Source organism: Rhipicephalus sanguineus, unplaced genomic scaffold (assembly GCF_013339695.2).
Source record: "Rhipicephalus sanguineus isolate Rsan-2018 unplaced genomic scaffold, BIME_Rsan_1.4 Seq277, whole genome shotgun sequence".
NCBI classification, from domain to species: Eukaryota; Metazoa; Arthropoda; class Arachnida; order Ixodida; family Ixodidae; genus Rhipicephalus; species Rhipicephalus sanguineus.
In genome coordinates this window covers 38,818-59,931 of record NW_023614924.1, presented here as the reverse complement: position 1 = coordinate 59,931, position 21,114 = coordinate 38,818, and the positions used below count along the sequence as shown (strand labels likewise).

Sequence of the window (21,114 nt, the reverse complement as noted above, 5' to 3'; positions counted from 1 at the left end):
GGTAAGCTACCCAACTTTTTTTTTTTTTTTTGCATTATCGTATTTTCGGCTCATCCCAAAAAAGTTTTAGAAAATTTACCTCGCATAATAAACGCACCCCCCAACTTTGCTCTGGTTTTTCGGAAAAAAAAGTGCGTTCATTACGCGAGTAAATACGGTAATTGTGAGCACCACAGCATTCTTGTTCAAAATACGAGGCACATCAATTTTTGTCAATTTTTCTTGCCCTATATTCAAAAAGAAGACTGTGCTATTCAAGTCTGGCACCGTCTAAAATATGACTATAGACCTTTTCATTGTGTTTCTGCTGTCGATATTACTCAAGTGTTCTGAGTCGGGGGCTATGTGAACATTATCGGGCCTGTGTTTGCTGCAGCTGCAGCATGAAAAACTGCATGACGATACACCTCATATACATGCACACACTTGCAAGTGTTTTGATTATATATGATAAGGGAAGTTATGTTGAAATGCAAGCTGTGCTTAATTGAACTTGATTTTCTTGATAAACATGAAGGTTCTTAGTGGGCGCTTACCTTTGTGTCTTCTTGCTCCGAGCCAGAAGTGGATGACAACTGTGCTGGAAAATCCTGCTTGTTGTCCAGACGAGTCCTGTGACCTTCCACAACTGGTAATGGAGCAACATCTGGCTCATGAACATCGTTTTGTTTTTTTCTGTTTCATTGGCAGTCTCTGATAAATACAATTCAATACTGGGGCAGTTGTCTCCAAGAGCTAGCCATCCCAGTTGGTGGCAGTCATTTGCAGATAGTGCTGGGCAGCTTGGGAACATGCCCCCGAACTTTTTTTGCACCAACGCCTGGTGCTTACAGAAAGCACCTGTGTTTCCTGCCGGACATGTGCAGATGCCAGTGTCTCCATAAACTTCATAAACGTCGTTCTTCTTTGCGCTTGGTACCATGTAGCATTGGTTCCCCTGATATACAATGGTCTCTGCAGCTCCATCTGGCATCCTCTTCAGGAGGTTATGACATAAAATGTGATGCGATGGGATGCAGTCGTTAGCATGCCTTAGAATTCTGGCTTGAAAGCAGGTCTCCCAGACTTGCAAGATAGATTCTAATAGTGCTACGGCGTTGAAAGCTTTTGTTCTCGAAAGCACAATGTCTTTCAAGATCCTTATCGATGCCTCAGCAATGTTGTAGGTGTTATGACCTCTAGTCATAACCTCGCTGCGGTACAGCACTACCCACTCTTTCTTCTTGTCCAAGAACGTCATTACGCGAGAAATGTATGCTTGCGAAGGTAGCTTCAGCTCTTCAATTGCTGCCTCCCGAGTTCCTTTATCGCCAGCATACATTATCTGAAAAAAATTTAGATATAACATTTATTAAACTCTACATGCCTCGTGAATGAACAGAAATTGTAATAAATGATTCCTAAGAAAGCACACGTAATAATTCACTATGATTCACTATGATTTTCTGGAAAGCAATGAAAAACACTGGACAGTACACTGTACAAAGTGGGTGAAAGCTCCAAGAAAATGCTTCACGTAATGGACAGTTTTGATGTGTTGAAAAGGCTGCCATGGTGGCTCAGTGGTTACAGTGTTTGGCTGCTGAGTCAAAAGCCGTGGGTTAGATCCTGGCTGCAGCACTCTCATTTCGATGGAGGCAGAGTGCTAGAGGTTCTTGTACTGTGCAGCAGTGCCCGTGTACAACTATTACTGCTGGTGATTGTTGTGCATGTTTTATTTACTTTCGCTCGAGTGTCCGCTACTCTTTAACAAACTAGCATTGCAACTCCAACAATCTTTGTGTACATGTTTCGTTTACTTCTGCCAAAGTGTCCGCTGCCTGGTACCGGGAGGTAGAGCCAGTCAGGCTACGTGCATGTAGCTTTTTTTCCCGCCTTCCCAACCACATCTCGTGTGCAATTTTTTCATGGGACAGGGCGCGCAGACACGGGATCGAATCCCGGCCGCGGCGGCTGCATTTTCGATGGAGGCGAAAATGTTTGTGGCCTGTGTACTTAGATTTAGGTGCACGGTAAAGAACCCCAGGTGGTCGAAATTTCCGGAGCCCTCCACCACAGCGTCTCTCATAATCATATCGTGGTTTTGGGACGTTAAACCCCGGATATTATTATTAGGGCGTGCAGACATGAACGCAAGAGAGAAGTCAAGACACCACAAATGCCTACTAACAACTGAAAAGGCGCACAACAGTGGAAAAGAAGGTAGACGCAAATAATTTGGCAGATCCCACACCTTGTGGGAATCGTTTCATGCAAAGAAGTCAGCGAGTAATTGTTTATGGTGCATTTTTGGCTTTGAGTCGCACGTTGCTAGGTGCATTGGCGTGTTTTTATGAATGTAGTAGTTGTGTGCACATTGTGGGCTTACCAGGCATGTCGAGTACACTGAGCTTCAAAGGGTAACATATGGTCCGACGTAACGTCAGCACTCACGTTAGTGGAAAGATATCAATATTATCAAAAATGATGTGCACTGCACAGTGCGACGATCTGAATAACATACGTAACTTTCATTCACGTATTCATCCGGGGTCAAGCAATGCTTGAATATAGTTTGCTGAATCGTAGGAATACAAATGTAATGTTTGTTAGACTGCCATAAATGTGGAGCCCACTCTGGAACCACAACTGACATTAACCCGACATGATGCCTGCATTATATGAGTACATATGTAATGTTTATTGCATTGTTATAAAATTAGATAGCCAGCACTGCAACCACAGTTGATGTTGCACTGACATTACGCCTGCATAGGGTCTTTTTCCAAAGCAGTTTCAAGAGCAGGTGTTGCTTTGTCGTAGAATATCGAACTGCCACACGGAATGTGCGTGCTTCATAAAGCAGCACTACTATATATATATATATATATATATATATATATATATCTATATATATCTATATACACATGTGAGAAAAATTCGCTTGGCAGCGATCTTTTCGCGGCGACCTCAGCGGCCCTGCAACGTGCAGATCGTGGGTTGTTGGAACGCGATGCGAGCTGGCATACCGAAGAATAAACGCAGGATTTCTGGATCTATCGGTCAAGATCCACTTTTGTCGTCGTATTATCCAATTTTAGGGGAAAATGTGATCGCATTAAACGCATGAAAATGCGTTATTTCCAAGCGATGTTGGCCGGTAATAAAACCGAAAACGTATTAGGCTGAAAAACGAATGACACAGAATCGTCTCAAAGAGATTCCACTGTATTTTATATATGCTGTAGATTAAGCGTTTAAGGGCCCCTAAACCATCCAAAGGTCAAAATTTAGTTGTGGTTTTACAGTTGTGTGCGAGTTTACAACGAACACGTATCAGTGAGAATTTTTCAAAATGGTGCCGTAATAGCGGAGTTATGCGCGTCTGATGATAGAAAAGAGGCCCTTGCTCGTTTCGCTCTTTCCTTCTTTCGTAGGCTCGTCTCTCCTCCTGGCCGAGTGCTCCCCCTCACCGTGCGAGGAGGAAGAGCGGCCAGCGCATGTACCTGAGTGGACAAACAGGTTTGTAGATGACGAGCAGACGACACGATGACATCACGGCAAACATTTGGGGGGCTGAACACTGCCGAAAGGCCCGGAGAGGAGAAGGGCTTGTTTCTTGAAATTTGCGGGGCGCCCGCGGCTCGTAGCGCTGCCGTGTTTGGCATTGTTGATCGTGACGGCATTCTGAACACGATGCGCGCGTTTACTTGAAATGTTATAGAGTTATCGGAGCTGGTTTAAGGGCCCTTTAGAGAGGTGTTTGCGATGATCGCAGTGCAGTGAAGCCAACAGTCTCTAGAAACTGGGCCCGTATTCTCAAAAGGCGACAATCGCAAAAGTATCGCCTTTGGTGCGTGCTGATTGGCTATTGAGCAAACCGGAAAAGTTGGGGTGCCATCTGGTAATTCCGCCGACGTCAATTTTGCGTCATGGTGCTCGACGGTGCTCTCGACATATTTGCAATAAACGAAGGCACCGTTAACCGTCGGTTCGTGGTGAAGTCTAGCATTTCAGTGACGTAGGCGGTAGCTTCTAGTATTCGATCCTCAGTGGATATACGCAGCAATTTTTACGCTGAAGCTTTCATCGAGCATTACCTTGGGGTGTTATCAGCACTCGATCTTTGCCAGCGCGTGTTTTTTTCGTGGTTTGAACGTCCCAGGAACATGAACCGTGCGTTGCTCGCGTGGCTTATCGCGAGCCGGCAACATGTTGAGATCTTGAGACGATGTCGCTGCGGCGGCACGCTACAGCTGAATTCTCAGAGTACGCCGTGTTAAACTCTCAACAAAATACGTTTCACGCAAAGTTGCATTCTTTAAGTATTATACTGTGCATTAAATAATCGAACAAAAAAAACGTTGAAAGCACTTTCAACATGTCTTATACTTCAAGTAGCCACAGCCAAGCCGGCCAAGCCTGGCCGCTGCGTAGAAGCAGCAGCACACGCTCGAAAACGCCGCACTCGGGTTGCTCTGCGCTCGTACGGCGTGCTCACTCCTGTGTTGTGAGACATTCGTACTACCAACGGCCAGTTGCAACAATGACGTCACAGGCAAGTGTTTTTTTTTACTTATTGAACGCATCAAATTCTACGTCACCAAACGCGATACTATCGCCTTTTGCGATCGTTTGAGAATACGGGCCCTGAACAAATGCTTATGAATGCTATACAAATACAGTCGAACCCACTTATAACGATCCCACATATAACGATCTATCGGCTATAACGACCATATTTGGGTGCACTCACGATTTTCCTATGCTAACCATTGAAATTGTGTCCACATATAGCGAACATTTTTCAAAGCCTCCTACTTTTACAACGAACACTTCAGACACGGTCGCGGTAAAAATATGGCGCATACGAAGCGAAAAAAGTTAAAACAGGCCTTCTTTGCGTGAGAGGGGGCATGCGCGAGCGCGTGCCCCGCTCCAGTTTACTCGCGACTAAGATATCCCAGATCGGCGAGCACCGCACGCAGATGTCGGACACTGCGAGCGAGGTCGCTCACTTTCCAGCCATTTCTTCAGTGGCAGAATGGCATTGAGGGAAAAAAATTAATAAATAAGAAACAGCATGAAGCCTTGCGATCAGCTTTCGCACAGTAATCTTCCTGACGCCGTTCTCTGCAGCTACGACCACCTACGATGAACCGAACAATGCCTTGGAACCCAAGGCGTAAATGCAAGAATTCAAGTGATAACCGCGATAACATTTCATCGCATAAAGGTTCACTGTGTCTAGAGCTGTGCACGGGCCGTATTTCCGAGCCCGAGCCCGGCCCGGGCCCGCTGACTTTGTCAAAGGCCCGCCCGAGCCCGACGGCAAAGGGCTGCGAGCCCGCCCGGCCCGACGTACGAAAACACAAACTCGGGCCCGGCCCGGCTCGGCTTTTTGAAGGTTCGCTGCGAAAACAATCAGCGACGTACTAAGCACATCAGCTCTACACCAACCAATAACGTAATAATTATGCACATGCATATAAAAAATACTGCGAGACAACGGTAAACGTTTTACGTACCAACATGCTACAAATATTTTATTTGCATTGTATACTTGAGCCAGCGCGGCACTTTTTCGATACAAGTAGACGGCCTCATGCCAGCAACAATGAAGTTCGCTCACCAAAGCCGTCACGTGTATGGGGTATGCCCATGCAAGCGTCAGCTTGCACGAAGGCGATCTACGTCGGGTCGCTCGTCGCTGTCGCGTGCATTTTCACTCTTAGGGGATTTGGCCTTAAATCTAACGCGGAACAGTCGCGTGGCGCCGTCACTAGCTCAGGCGTGTTTGTCGGAGTGCAACAGAGGCAGTGCTTTACCTGCACCCCTTTTGTTTAATGTAGCGAATGGAAAGGAAAAGCGGTAAATGGCGGTCGTGGAAAAGGCGCTGTATGCCTGCTGGAAAACAATTCCCGCTCATTTTCTATATTTCGGGCTTGAGTCGGGCTTTGCGCCGGGCCCGAGCCCGGTCCTATAAATTTCCAAGTAGCACGAGTCCGGCCCGGGCCCGAAGTGAAAATACGTCGGCCCGCCCGAGCCCGGCCCGCGGGCCGGGTCGGGCTCGGGCTTTCGAGCTACCCGGAGCCCGTGCACACCTCTAACTGCGTCCCTAAACACGTCGACGCCACAATGTGCCGCAAAAGGTCGTCCGTCTTTTCGGTAACGGCAGAGACCGGTCGATCGGTGATAACGATTTCCGCGCGATTGCGGCAATGCCTTCGCGGAAAAGCATCAGAAAAGAGCGAAGGCGAGGTGGTGGCCGTCGATGAACGTGCCATTATGACTTATAGCCGACAATTTTATATCACAGTCATCTGTAGATATCTGCTCGGCTGCGCGTGTGGCGTACACCGTACACTGTGCGGATTGACGGCGGTGCGAGTGCGCCATGCTGCCGTTCGCAAGTTCGCCGCCGCCGCGTCGTGCGAGACCGCTTTAAAGTGCGCGTCGCTTTGTAGAAATGAAAGCAGCTAACTGTTGTTGAGCGGCGCGGGCACCGAGAAACATCGATGCATTGACAGCGAGCGTATACTGCGTGTTTGACTAGGTGACAACTCAAGTGCGCCGCGCATCGTCACGCAGGGCCGCGAGAGCATCGCGAAGACGTAGAGTGCGCGTTGTTTGCAAAAATGCTTCTTTTCGCCGTGTTGAGGCTACTCACCGCACCCATGCACAGTCCGGAGTGAAGCAGGCACGAAGAACGTACAAACCCGCACATACGACATACAGCAAGCGGCCCGGCAGTGACTCCGCGAGCCGAGTAGGCGACGCGTTGCACGCAACTAGCCAGGGATGATCGGCTCCACGTGGCGGTACCGCGCTTCGGTGAAACGGTGTCAGTTCATTGCAAAGGCGGTTAATTAACTCGCGAGCACGCAGCGGGCGTCGCTTCACGACGTGAAAAGGCGTAGCTTGTCACCGGAGGGGTTGTCAGCACTTTAATAAAAGTGCACAGAAAAAAAAACGGCTTCGCCGCTAAGCGCACGTTTTTAGGGGCGAGTCCACATACAACGAACTACTGATATAACGACCACTTTTCGCGACACTTTCGAGTTCGTTATAAGCGGGTTCGACTGTACATATATTATTCAGAATGTATTTCGGACATTTATTCAACGTGTGAATCCAGTCAAGCATTAAAGGAGTACTGACATGAATTTTAAAAATTTTCGGGTTGTTGCTCTAAATGAAAGCACGGGTGTGGAGAACCCTAAAAAGAGTGTCGTGGTGCCTGGGGATGCATTGCATATATTTTTAATACCGCTTCTTTCAACCAGCAGTTTCGGTTTCGGTTTCGAGAGGGCGGCTTCATAGTGACGTGCCAAGTCTGCCCGTGACGTCACTGGCAGACTGCAACCCACGAAATATGCACCTGCTGTCCTTTGCTGTCAGTCGAACGTGGTTCATGATGAGTGAACTGTCGTCCAGTGCCTCCGACAGCGATTTCTGTGATTTAGGCTGCATGCAGAACCCAGACTTCGCAAACCAAGTGAGCTGACTTGAAACGTCATAGGGCTCTCCATGCGGTGAAGCTGCCTTGCAGATGCTGGGAGATGAAAACTTTAAAATCAAACTTAAATATTTATACGTGTTTCCCGGATGCGGTGTGGGGAGAGCGTTAACACTACATGCCAAGGAAACCAAAAACGTCCGTTTTGCTGCACTTCAAAATCGTGTCAGTACTCCTTTAAATGAAGTTATTTTGGGAACGATTTTCAAAAATAACTCAATGTTGGTTAAAGATATGTGAGCTCAAAGTAAATACCATTAGTTGACTCATTGGATTCGGAACCTCAGGCACAACAATGCTATGTTTTTGTTTTCACTACCACTAGTCTAAAGAAGTAGACAAAATGCAGGTGTCTTTGGCATTACAGCAGACTTGTAGTTGACAACAAAAAGAACCAAACTGAGTGGTAAACTAAAGAGACCATGGTGACCCTTCACGCTCAAGTACTTCGTGAAACAGTATGCTTTGCTTATACAGCGAGTTATCCTAGGCCTCTCTACAGCCACGCTACACTATTCACTATATCCTATTTGTCATCACCGAGCACGTATGTCATACTTATGGCCGCAATGTAGTTTCACTATAGCTTTTTCCTTCCTTTCACCATGTGCCTGGCGCAGCGTAGCCTTAGTCATTTTTGTGCCACAAAACCCAACATGAACAAACAAACCAACAAGCTTTGCCAAGAAGCTCTGCCGAACAGGGTGGCGACCCGTGGTTTCAGGAGGCGTTGCGTTGTCCGTGGTGTACAGTGTCTTGGTGAATTGCATTCAGCAGTACGACGATACCTGTTGTCTTCTGTTCTGCTGACGTCCCATCAACCAAATAATCGTGATTAAATCATTATTCAGAAAATTGCAGAGTATAATTTCCCCACACAAGGCACTACTGCCAAAAATTCAACTCTAGCACTTGTCAAACGAGTGCTGCAGTGCCACCGTTGGACTGCCAAGAAGGGGCCGGGCCCCTCCTTAAAAAATGGAGCCCCCCCCCCTGGCTTTAAGCCCTGAACATAACTACGGATAACGTACTCCATTAACCCTTATAATGTCTGGGTGCAGAAGATTGCTGCACTGCTGATAGAACACTTGGTCTAAGTTCTGAGCGAAACTTCTTCTAGTCTAATTCAAATCTGTAAGTTTTGCTTGGGGCACAAACCTTTCTGAATGCGGCCATGAGACTCCTCCTTTGGTCATTTGGGATGGCATTGCGGCTTGATGTTAGCCATCGCCACTCTGCTTGGGCAACGTGAAAAAAGCAGAGAAGCTGCTTTGCTTGGGGTCAAACAGCTTGTAGGGCTGCTTTCTCTGCTGTTGAATTGTCTGTCATGAATGTCTGGCAGCACTGCAAAATAAGGAGAAAAATAAAATGTGATGAGTCTTTTTCAACAGTGAATACATTAACTGCATTGACAGGAGGGTTATGGATTTACCTTCTAATTTAAATCAAGGCAATGATTTATTTCGTGTGTTGTGGTTCATTCATGCTTACTATAAAACGAAGGCTCTTTTCTTTAATGACTTTTCTCCGAAGAATGCTTCATCATCGTTATCGGTATCTGAAAAAATGCTACATCATCGTTATCAGCCTATTTATGCACATTCCAGGGTGAAGGCCCCTCCCATTGATCTCGAAATTACAGTGTCCTGTGCTAGCTGATGCCATTTTATGCCTGCATATTCTTTCATTTTTGTCACCCACATAACCCTCTACATCCCTTAGTTGCATTTTCCATCTCTTGGTATCCATCTTGTAACTCTAACCAAGCATTGGTTAACCATCCTACGCATAAAGTGAACATCCGAGTTCTTTTTTTTTTCTCCCTGATGTCAACTAAGATGCTGGCTACACCTCTCAATTCTCCGATTAACTCTGCTACCTTCCTACGTCATAATGTCGTGCATTTTATTTTCTGTTCTATTGGATGCTGCCTGGTTCTTAACTTGTCGAGTTTCTTTGCTATCCTCCAAGTTACTGCCCCATATGTTAAACTGGCAATATGGAATGATTGTACACTTTCTGCCTAGAGACAGCTATAAATTGCTGCTCATTATTTGACAATGCCTGACTTGCACGCTGCAGTTCATTCTTATTCTTTGGTGAAATCCTCCGACAAGAGCAGGCTCCCCTGTTAGTACTAATTGACTTAGGTATACATACCCTTGCACAGGTAGGATCTGTCTGCAAATTCTCTCGCTATGCAATGCTACATTTTAGGTGAAGTTTATGGGTTCAAAGTGAATTCATTCACTTCAAAGCTGTGTCCAAAGCAATATTGTGTTTATTGTATGGAAATAATGAAATGTGATTGTGGCAAAAATTATTTGTCAGTGCACACTACTTCTCCGTAGCACGAGGCCTGGTCAACCGTGCCGGAGACAGCGCAGGTGTACCCGCGGAACGCGATCGCCTCACCAGCTACAACGACATCACCAAAGCATTTTACCTTGAAAGAAGAACCTTCCCCACCCCTCATCACAAGCTAAACAGAGCGCAGGCAACCACCCTCCGCCTGTTACAGACAAACACGTACCCGTCACTACATCGATACCACAAGATATACCCAGACATTTATCCTAACCACACCTGTAAGGTATGCAAGACCCAGGTCGCTTCGCTCCCGCATATGCTGTGGGAGTGTAAACACCAGTACCCGTCCGTTAACACCGAGACCCTCTCGTCGAGATGGCATGCCGCCCTGCGCAGCTCCCACTTCGACGACCAGCTTTGGGCGGCCCAGCAGGCCCGCGAGGCGGCGGAGAGGCAAGACCTCAACGTCCCAGCGTGGGAGGCCTAGGCAAACAAATTGCTGGTCTCAATAAAAGTTTATTCCTCCTCCTCCTGCACACTACTTCAAAACCCGCCACAGTGGTACAGTGGTTACGGTGCTCGACTGCTGACCCAAAGGTCGTAGGATGAAAGCCCGGCTGCGGTCGCAGCATTTCGATGGAGGCAAAATGTCTAACTAGAGGCCCGTGCACTTAGACTGAGGCAGATGTGAAAGAGCACCAGATGGTCAGAATTTACATAGCCCTCAACTACAGCATCCCTCCTAATTAAATGGGGGTTTTGCAACGTAAAACCCCAGCAGTTATTATTATTATTACTGTTTAAAATCAAATTATAGATATTGGATTGTCTGTTACCACAGTATCCAAAGCATCACTGCCTCTTCTATCTGCTTGCTTTTGACAACTGCTCAAATCCTGCACAGATGTATTGACTGCGAGGCTACTGATATGGCAGGAGCGGCAATGCTAATTGTAGTATGAAACCACGCCATTCTGCATTAGTCTGTAATGTAATGGTACTTGATGCTGGGTTGCTTGGTTTGTCCTGATTACTACAATGGGGTACAACATAAGTGGAATTCTTGTCTTCCCTTGCTTTGCTTCTCCTTATGTTGTATCCAAGGACATATTATTACGGTAACGTGACTTACTGTGAGTCCTCCAAAGCAGAGCGGGTAGCTTTCCTTCAGGAGGCTGAATGCAGTGGTGTAGCCTTGAGTCGACTGTGCGTTGTGTATCAATACAGCTATTGGTACAGCACCGGCTTTTGTTGAGGCCAGCATCACTGTCACAGTGCTGTGCATTGAGTCGCACGATGACGTTGAGTCAACAAAAATGATCTCTCTTGTTGTATCGAGTTGCTGGATTCGTTTCATAGTAGGTGTCACAGCTAACACTGTCCAAAAGTTCCCGTCTTCCGAACTCTGCAGCTTGACATCAAAGCCTGCATGGATTAAAGAATGACAAATTTATAACAAATAATGGGCACAAGAGAGTGATTTTCAATTAAGGTCAATTTACTGTCATTTATGCGTACAGTGTTCAATAATTCAAATGCTGTAAGGGGATCCCATGGTAATCGAGGCTTTTTCTGCATTGATGGGGACTGTAGTGCAAGCATCCAACTTGTGCATAGCAATGTACAATGAAAGCGAGGATCTGTGTGATAATTTAGCTTGCCAGTAATCGCTACTAGTGCCCAGTATCCACTGGTGGCACAGAAATGGTGGGTGTTATGGGATTCAATTATCGTGTTTTAATTGTTAAGCACTGTACATTGCTTGAGCTCACTATAAGAGCATGGATCCCATGTTAAAAAAAACGGAAAGATTCAATAAAGCAGAGAGTAAAACCCACAGGTCGGCAAAAAATGTGGAGCTCACTCAGACTCACTCATGAAATATATCTTGCCCTTAGAGCTCACTCGTACTCAAACTCACCAAAATATTACTGACTCGGGCTCACTCAGACTCACGGCTCTATTTGAGTCTGAAGAATCTTGGAAGAATGCCAACATCATCCTGATCCATAAGAAAGGGGACGTCAAGGACCTGAAAAATTACAGGCCCATCAGCTTACTGTCCGTTGTCTACAAGCTATTTACAAAAGTAATTGCTAACAGAATTAAGACGACATTAGAGTTCAATCAACCAAAGGACCAGGCAGGATTTCGTACAGGCTTCTCAACAATAGACCATATTCATACTATCAACCAGGTGATAGAGAAATGCGCGGAATACAACCAACCCCTATACATAGCCTTCATAGATTACGAGAAGGCATTTGACTCGGTGGAGACATCAGCAGTCATGCAGGCACTGCGGAATCAGGGCATCGACAAAGCCTATACAGACATAATAGAAGAAATCTACAGCGGATCCACAGCCACTATAGTCCTCCCATGAAGAAAGCGACAAAATCCCAATAAAGAAGGGCATACGGCAGGGAGACACGATCATTCCAATGCTATTCAACGCATGTTTGCAGGAGGTTTTCAGGGCCCTAGATTGGGAAGAATTAGGAATAAGAGTTAATGGAGAGTATCTCAGTAACCTGCGATTCGCTGATGACATTGCATTGATGAGTAACGCGGGAGACGAATTACAGCTCATGATTACTGAACTGGATATGGAAAGTAGAAAAGTAGGTCTGAAAACTAATATGCATAAACTAAAGTAATGTGGAACAATCTTGGCAGAGAACGGCGCTTTGCGATAGGGGGCGAGACACTGGAAATTGTAAAGGAGTACGTCTACTTAGGACAGGTAGTAACCGCGGAGCCGAACCATGAGAGTGAAATAACTAGAAGAACAAGGATGGGATGGGGCTCATTCGGCAAGCATTATCAAATCATGAATGGTAGTCTACCACTATCCCTCAAGAGGAAGGTATATAACAGCTGCATCTTACCGGTACTTACCTATGGAGCAGAAACCTGGAGACTTACAAAGAGGGTTCAACTTAAATTGAGGACGACGCAGCGAGCGATGGAAAGGAAAATGAGAGGTGTAACCTTAAGAGACAGGAAGAGAGCAGAGTGGGTCAGGGAACAAACGGGGGTTAAGGATATCATAGTTGAAATCAAGAAGAAGAAATGGATATGGGCCGGGCACGTAGCACGTTGGCAGGATAACCGGTGGTCATTAAGGGTAACTGACTGGATTCCAAGAGATGGCAAACGCGTCAGGGGGAGACAGAAAATTAGGTGGGTAGATGAGATTAAGAAGTTTGTAGGTATAACGTGGCAGCAGAAAGCACAGGACCGGGTTGATTGGCGGAACATGGGAGAGGCCTTTGCCCTGCAGTGGGTGTAGACAAGCTGATGATGATGACTAGTGGACTCATGAGTCCCAAGCGTATAATTAGCTTTTTTGACCATGGTGTCAATGCTTTATAACGCCAATATCTCGCATAATTTGTGCTCTACTTGGCGCCTTTTCATCTCGTACGTTCAAATATAAGTTATAAGTGATGGCAATCCAGTAAAGACGTTTTAATTGAGAGAGATGATTTGCACGAGATATTTTTATGACCAACTTCCTGTGAAAGAGTTTGCAGTTGCAAGGCATCCCCTCCCCTCCCTAACTCATGCCTCTGATCAATAAATATTGAGCTGGCGTATGAACACTAGTGCTTTGAAGTATGTGTGAGTCGACCGGAGTACAAATGTGAGCCAACATAACGCTGATAACAATGCTGAAGTTGCGCAGATAGAACCATTGGTCGCCAAAAAAGTGCGGAGCTCACTCAGACTCGCTCAAGAAATATATTTTGCGCTTAGGGCTCACTCGGACTCAGACTCACCGAAATTTTCGTCAACCAGACTCACTAAAATATTAATCAGCCGGACTCACTCAGACTCACACTCATGGCTCGATCTGACTCTGAGCGAGTCGACTTGTGAGTTTGCCGACCCATGGCAAAACCTGGGCTACATTTGAATTATAATCAGGCTTGAAGATTGTAATTCCTCATATGGCTCACCGTAAACCCTACATATGAAGCTTTCCAGCTGAGAATCTTTATTTCTTTGTTTCATTACTGTCATTGCTATGGTAATCAGATAATTTAAAGTGGTTCCTGCTCGTCAACAAATTTAGTAGTCCTCCTAGTGCACGAGAGTATTTATTCAGGCACGGGATATTTACCTAGACTTGTGACGCTGCACAAGCCTTACACACCCACCAACTCGCAAACTGAAGTCTCGTAGTGGGAGTTGAGCCAGCGCCGACCGCGCTACTTACAGTCAGGCCATCTACGCCGCGGGAGTTTAACACGGCCGCATTACAAAAAAGAAAAGCTCTACATTCCTGCGTTTACAGTTAATAACAGCTAACTTCACTCCGCTGCAGCCTACCTCACAGAGCTTCGACAACACATGAAATCGTGAGCGACGAAGCTTTCGCAAGGTATAACGTCCGTGTGCCGCGTGAACACCAGCTGATCTCTAGGACCTCACCTAGCCTTAACTCCGAGTTTGTAACCACGTTTTGTCGATTTTCTACGAGTAACTTTCGAAAGTGCAAGCGTAGGGAAACTATCTGCATGGCCAGTACATGGAAGGAGCAAGCTAAAGCAAAAAACAAACTGTCGCTCGTAGCTTTGTTTTCTGAGGTATTTTTCCAATAAAAGTTTTTCTATCTTTCTCTTTCAATCGTAGTATTCTTGCTTTGTTTGCTGTAAATTAGTGGCTCGACAGTGGGGTGTTCTCAAACATGTGCATTGAAATAAGCAATTATAGTGAAGTATGTAGCTTAGTTGACATTCAGTCAATAGAAATAGAAAAAAAAACTTTTTTTTAACAACGGCAAACAAGGAAACAATGCAAAGCATTTCATAAGCTGGAAAGAACCTAAAATACTATTCTAAAAAGACAGGGCGTGCAAACACGGACACAAGAAAGAAGTCACGACACCACAAACGCCAACACAAACGGCGTATGTGGTGTCGTAACTTCTTTCTTGTGTCCTTGTTTGCACGCCGTGTCTTTTTGGAACGAATACTAACCAGCTAGCTCAGCTCTCTGCTGTTCTAAATAACTATGAAGCTACGAAAGAAACAGCGCCGGCCCGCAACTTTGCCTTCTCGCGTTGCAAAGACACATTTTTTTTTTCCTTTCACTATGAAGTCGTCCGTTCGAATAATGTCAGTGGCATCAAAATGTTTCTCGCACACTGTTGTTCAGAATCGAAGGTAAATCCGCCAGCTTCCTGTCACAGTATTACACGTTTCTATTCATCCCTCGCGTCTCCGTCCTTCGGCAAACTAAACAACGACACCTTTCCGCTCATACCTCTGTAGCCGGAGCGACAACCCGGTACACAGCAAGTCTTCGGCATCGTCGCTCACGTACTACACCATCCGTGTCTTCGCACACATTTCTCACACCCGTCAGTCACACAAATTAAGAAAGGAAAACGCCAATGCTGCCGGATTTCTCGGGCCCCCAGCTCTCTCTAGGCAGCGAAGCTCTCTTCAATGCCCCCCGCTACCCCCCGCGCGCTCCTAGCGCCGCCGAGCGGCCGCTGGTTTCGTGGTTTCGTGACCATCTGCTCTCTGGGACCTGATTGTTTATGTTTGTCTGTGTTATCGGTGCCAGGCACTGTAGTGCCAGGGGATAGCGAACCAAAAGCCAGCGGTTCGTACGCCGCTGGCTTTTGGTGGTTGTGTGATCGACGATACGCCGTTGTCTGTTGAGGAATAACGCGCAGGGCAACCTGATCAGGTAACGTGTAGACTTCTTTTCACTCGCCTCATCATGACAGCTAGAACGCATGCTTGAGCTCTGCTTGTATGGAAGCTTTTGGAGGTACGAGGAGCATCGAATTGTTGCTTTGATAGAGAGGAAAAAAGAAAGGGGAAATTGAATCTGTGCAGAATGACCTACATGCGCCGATATTGTTGCGCACTATCCCATTTTCCCCCGTTTGCTTGTAATAAACTGCCACACTTCTCGCTCATAAAACGAGCTCAATTCACGTTGTACTTGCAATTCATAAGAGAGGTGTAATATGTGATTGTGAAACAAACACATCATCGTTGCAGTTGTCACAGTATCTCTATAAGAAATACAATTCTTGATGGATTATTGCTACTCAAGGAAATTATGTCTGCTCCGAAAAGCGCAGCTGTCGCAGAAAAAAACTGAATGTCGAGTATGTTGTGAAGCAAACTTGATGGATAGCCTAGAGCCATCGTTAAGGATGTGAAACCGAAAGTAAAAGCAGTTCATCGTGGCGTAACCAAGCCGACGGCACGTTTCAGTGGCGTAATCTTATCATTATTGTTCATCATTTACTTTTTTATGATGTAAGTTGTTAGGAGTAATCGTCTTTGTACCCCAATTAGTGACTATATTTGTATGCCATTTGCTTTGTGTTCCTTGTTTTTTTCATTGTTGGGCATTGCCCTTCCCCTCTGAAATGTACTGTGTACCCTGAGGGTAAAATAAATAAATCTGTGGGAAAAACCTACATGCGCCGATTTTGTTGCGCGCTGACCAATTTTTGCCCTGTATGCTTGTCATAACTTCCAAATTACTCGCCCTTAAGATGAGCCTTGTGAGTACATTTCAGCTTAATTCTTTTAAAGAAGCTATCGTGGTCCCAGCTTTGTAGCAAAGGCAACGTGGGGCTCAGTGTCAGTGTGCCCTCCGTCATATTGCATGAGAGAGAGATACAGTATCTTGGACTTGTTTGAAGCGTGTGCAACTCGTAGTGCGTCGATGGTTTTACCTATTTGGGTCCCCTCACCTTCATTCTGTCTCTCTCTCTCCAGTATCTCTTGTGCAATCTCTGTACGTTTTACTTTTATATATTGGCTTGTTCTTAGCAATAAAGCTTCAGCTTTCAATTCGCGCTCGTTTGTGTCTCCTTTTCTTGTATTTCATCCTGTTTTCTGCTGTTCCGCAATGAACCATTACAAAGTGGCCAAGCTTATCACGCTTCTGCACTTTTGTGCCTGCTGGAGTCGACTGGACTTTGCGAATGTTTGTGAACTGCTATCGACTATTCATCTATTATCTATTATTTCAACCCTAGAATGCTTTGAATAAAGTTCTTCGTACCGTAGGCCTTCCGTAAGAACAGAGTAGCCAACCTAGCACATGCTTGGTTAACCTCCCTTAGCTCTCTCCTCTCCCTCTGCTTGTGCTGATTTGTATGCTATGTCGTCTGTGCTTCAACAAAGTACACGTATTCTCCATTCACTTCACTAGTGCCATCACAGATGGAACATAGAGGATCAACGCTGATTCGGCATTCACTGCGCACACTGTTTTAATTCTAACTGGTCACTTTCGAGGTAACTTGCGTTCTATTGGATGGCCAGAATGATTTCTGAAATGGAAGCTGCTAAACGGTGACTGCACCAGCTGTGGGGCATTTCTTTGTTTTACATCTACTCGTGTCGTCTTTATAGAAACTGTGCGCACAGTGAGTGGTTCTGCTACAGTGCTAGGTTTGTTTAGGTCCAAAAAAATTGACTTTTTTTCCCTCCAAGGCATCTCGCAGACGCTAAATGAACATTACGGAAAATTTATTAACATAGCTTGAGATGGGCCTAGTTGATGTAACTTCATCGTTGTGTTGCACTGTGGCATGTGCTGCTGCACTCAAAGTTAGTGGAAACAAGTTTTTGGCATATTTTGTAGCAGCACTCATACATTTTCATTTATTTCATCGGTTAGTCTTCTGTTTTCTTAATCTTGACTTTTTGTCACTCTTTCTTGTAAACTCTTTAATTGCATAGTTGGCGCATCAGTTTTTTAGTGCCTCCTGTTTTTTTTTCCTCAGGTGTAACAAGTGCCTGCCACAGTGGAATGTAATAATTAAATTGAAGAAAATTAAGCGTACACTAATCAATTATAAAATCAACAATTCATCAGCATGGATCTATTATGCAATCAAATACAGATTTTTGAACATTTACCTCACACAATTTTTTAAACGACAAAATTAACATGGCACAAAATGTGTGGCACCTCATCTTAAATGTTTATGTCAGAGCCCTGGAACTTGCTCTAAATATATGGTTTACTTGTGCATTAGCAAGATCAGGTTACATATTTATTATAGACGTATGTCTACAGATTTCATCTACTACTATACATATTGTATTTTGAGCAGTTAACAGGTCTCTGGTTATTGCTCTAGACCAGAGGTCTGCAACACGCAGCCTGTGCAGCGGTATTATATGGCCCCTGGCACGATGTCAGAACCCTCGCATTGTCACTTCCTATATATCTGAAGGCCAACATGGCAGTTTTGACCTCAAATGGGATTACATAGAAAGAAAGAACAATCGTTTCCAGTTGGCATTGTCCCCCCATCTTCACACATAGCCAGAATTTATCCAATACTTAGCCCCATAAAGTGAGCCAGTTTTCTGCATTATTGTAAGCTTGCTCAGCCCTCCATCTCCTCAAAAGGTTGCTGGCCCCTGCTCTAAACGATGGTTTACAAGTGCTATGGCAAAATGGGTTGACCTTCTTATTATGAAGGCAGTGTAGCTCGGCATTTTGATGCCATTGCATTGTAACAGATGTACACTGTAAACATTGCTGGTAAAAGGAGTAGTTCAATTACCTAAAGGTAGCTGTATAGTACCATAAAAAGGCACACTAAATGACATATTAAAAGGGTGACTATTAATGACAACAGCGTATACATAAGTGAATATTATTGGGAATAATATGCTGCAGTTCGGAAACCGTGGTCTGTAGGAAGCTGGGTCTTTATGCTTAGAGTTGTTCATCATTGCCACAGCATGATTCTACAGTTATCTTACTGCATGCAAGTAAGATTAGCATGCGCCCCTCCAAAATGAGTGCAATATGACGGTACATTTGGCTAGTCATTTTCGAGCGTCCCAAAGCACACTGACCACGCATGTCACATTAGAAGGAATACAGCGCCATAGGATATGGGGCAAGGAAGGGCAACGCACACACAGCGCACCAACATGCCAAGCTTATGCACTACACCACATTCAGCTGGTTCTTTCACAGCGCCACAGTTCAACACTGAGTGCTAGGCACTGCCTCCTCCACCCGCAAAGCGTGGCATAGAACTAACCACCTGATTCCTCTAGCTTTCATTCTGGCGTGATGTCAGCCGCAGCTGCAGGTTCGGTGGTTCCTCAGCACATGCGCGTCTTGTTTGTTGGCAACAAAAGACGCGATGACGCGTTTCTTCTTCCAGCCTCTGACAGCTCTGGTGAGTGGCAGCACGTTAAGCTCGGATCAAGAGTGGTCTCCACATTGTTGCAATAGAAGTTACAGCACAGTAGCGCCCTGCCAAATGTACCACGAGATATGACATTCACTGAAAGCAAAGTGAATCATTCATGGTTGGGGATATCAAAGTCTCCGTGTTGGTTTAGGACATCAGATGCTATTGGTTTGTCAGCCTGTATTCTGACAGTGATAGAACTGTGCTCACAGAAATATTCAGGAACCCGAACTGCTCAAGCTAGCAAATAACTGCTATGTGAACTTTAACAATAGCTTAGTCTTTGCCTTGCAGCAACCATGGCTCAGCCCGCACTAGATGCCCCTGCCGGATCCATGCTGCCTGGCTTGAGCGCACATGGCAAGATTGCTGCCGAGATGGACGACTCGGGCTTAGCTCCAGAGCCTAGAGCATTACTACGGTCTTCTGCCAGGTCTGGCAGGAGGTATCCGAATGGGGAACTGGTCGCCCAATTGGGGGACTTGCAATTAATCTCGGAAGTTGCTGCCCCACCGCGTGACTCCACCACACGCTCAGAGCCCATTAGATCAACTAGACAAAGAGACGGTCCTGAGGAGCCCGGCAGTACTGCAGACCGCACGGTTAGCCGACAGTCGGAAACCTCGAGCTCAGCAGTCTCATCACCACGGACTGCTTCTGCCAGGCCCCACCCGCATGGTGACACCTCTGACTCGGAGTCTGAAGACTCCGGCAAAACTTCCAAGCCCTCGAACTCGATGCCAGGACGGTCTGCTAATGGCAATGCCAAGCCTTCCAAGCAGCCAGGAGGTTCTTCGGTAAGCTTATGTTTCTTTGCTAAACTGAAGTGCAAAGGTCTCTTCAAAAATTTTTGTTGGAACTTGAAAAAATTGGTATAGTATGTGCAAGTACACGTTTCGCATTTAGTGGAAATTTCTGGTGTCTGTGTGGGCTACTCCATTGGTGTTAATTAAAACCATTATGCACCACATAAACTTAGTTCTTTTGGAGAGATTTTGGATGTTAAGAGCATAAGTGCGTCTGGACAGCTTCACCGAAATGTCACTTCACTCGTACACATCCTCTAGAGTGTGTGTTCCTTTTTTATTGCATATCCATGATCTGAAATTGTCTATATTTACCATATACACTCGTGCAATGGCTGCACCTATGCAAAAGCCACACCCAGAACTTTCTTTTAAAAGTCTGCCAAAAAATATATTTAAAAATTGCCCGTGTATCAGCCCCACCCTTGATTTTTGAAAAGGTTTGCTAGAACTCCAACACATTAGTTTTTTTTTCTAAACTTCCGACCGGATGGTTGGAAGTTTATGTGAAACGATGGCGTTCACAAGAAGGTGCGCCCAGAAAAAAATACAGAGACGTGTGCTTTCTGAGGCAAGCACATCACATTCCTGGATATAGAAGACCTGCTCTGCAATATGTAACATAGATGCAAAGCAACGACTATGTACTTTTCACAGAGATGATGTGCGTGAAAGCACTCAGCATCGCACCAGAAAAAGGCATTCCGATTACAGTGTTTAAAGCCAGGAATAGATGAAATGAAAGAACCTTTCTCTCCACCGTCACACAATGATGTGCCAACATCTGCCTCCATGCGAAAAAGAAAAAAAAACTTTTTTTTTCAAAGCTTTTCCCAGTACAAGCGAGTACTGTAGTTTCATAAGGACAAGTACCTCCGAAAATCTTCATGAGAAAAAAAAAATCCACGCCACATCCACGAAGTGAATGATGATTGAGGAGCTGGCTCGGAGATAATCGGGTAAACCGTGAATGCTCCGTACAATTCCTCTACTGTCATATAAAGACGTCACACGTTGTTATAGTAGCGATTGTGGTCAGGTTGCTGTCGAACCACAAGCGGTCGCAGACCTTGCAGCTGTGACCGAACGTGTGGTCGAGGAAATCGCGCTTCAAGTGCGCGTCAGTGCCACCAACTTCAGGTAGCGACCGCTTTCGGCACTTGGCCACTGCATCCTGCGCCCGTACCTCTTCAAGGTTCTCTTGCCGCAGCTTCAGCTTTGCGGCCTTGTATGTTATCATTCATGTTATCAGTATTGTTCATGTTATCGTTCATGTTATCAGTATTGAA

At 45.5% G+C, this 21,114-nt stretch overlaps 2 protein-coding genes and 1 long non-coding RNA gene across 3 annotated transcripts in view; 1 reads left to right on the top strand and 2 right to left on the bottom strand.

The window, feature by feature from the left end:
* Positions 1 to 536: 536 nt before the first annotated feature.
* LOC119376918 (uncharacterized) lies at positions 537 to 8,773 on the bottom strand (the record flags this gene model as incomplete). The annotated part of the gene is made up of 2 exons (XM_037646586.1): positions 8,657 to 8,773; positions 537 to 1,324 (listed from the first exon to the last, which is right to left on the bottom strand). Coding segments are annotated over exons 1-2 (806 nt in total), but the record flags the coding sequence as incomplete, so codon positions are not given.
* Positions 8,774 to 8,794: 21 nt separating this feature from the next.
* LOC119376917 (uncharacterized) lies at positions 8,795 to 11,944 on the bottom strand. Its single transcript, XR_005180695.2, has 3 exons — positions 11,730 to 11,944; positions 10,941 to 11,233; positions 8,795 to 8,842 (listed from the first exon to the last, which is right to left on the bottom strand). It is a non-coding gene; the product is annotated as an uncharacterized LOC119376917 (long non-coding RNA).
* A 3,399-nt stretch (positions 11,945 to 15,343) lies between these two features.
* The window catches only part of LOC119376916 (uncharacterized), a 42,398-nt gene continuing 36,627 nt past the window's right edge, over positions 15,344 to 21,114 (top strand). Inside the window, exons 1-2 of the mRNA XM_037646584.2 lie at positions 15,344 to 15,514; positions 19,314 to 19,816. Of these exons, the coding sequence (XP_037502512.1) occupies positions 19,319 to 19,816 (498 nt within the window). The 5' untranslated portion in view covers positions 15,344 to 15,514; positions 19,314 to 19,318. The remainder of the gene's footprint in view (positions 15,515 to 19,313; positions 19,817 to 21,114) is intronic.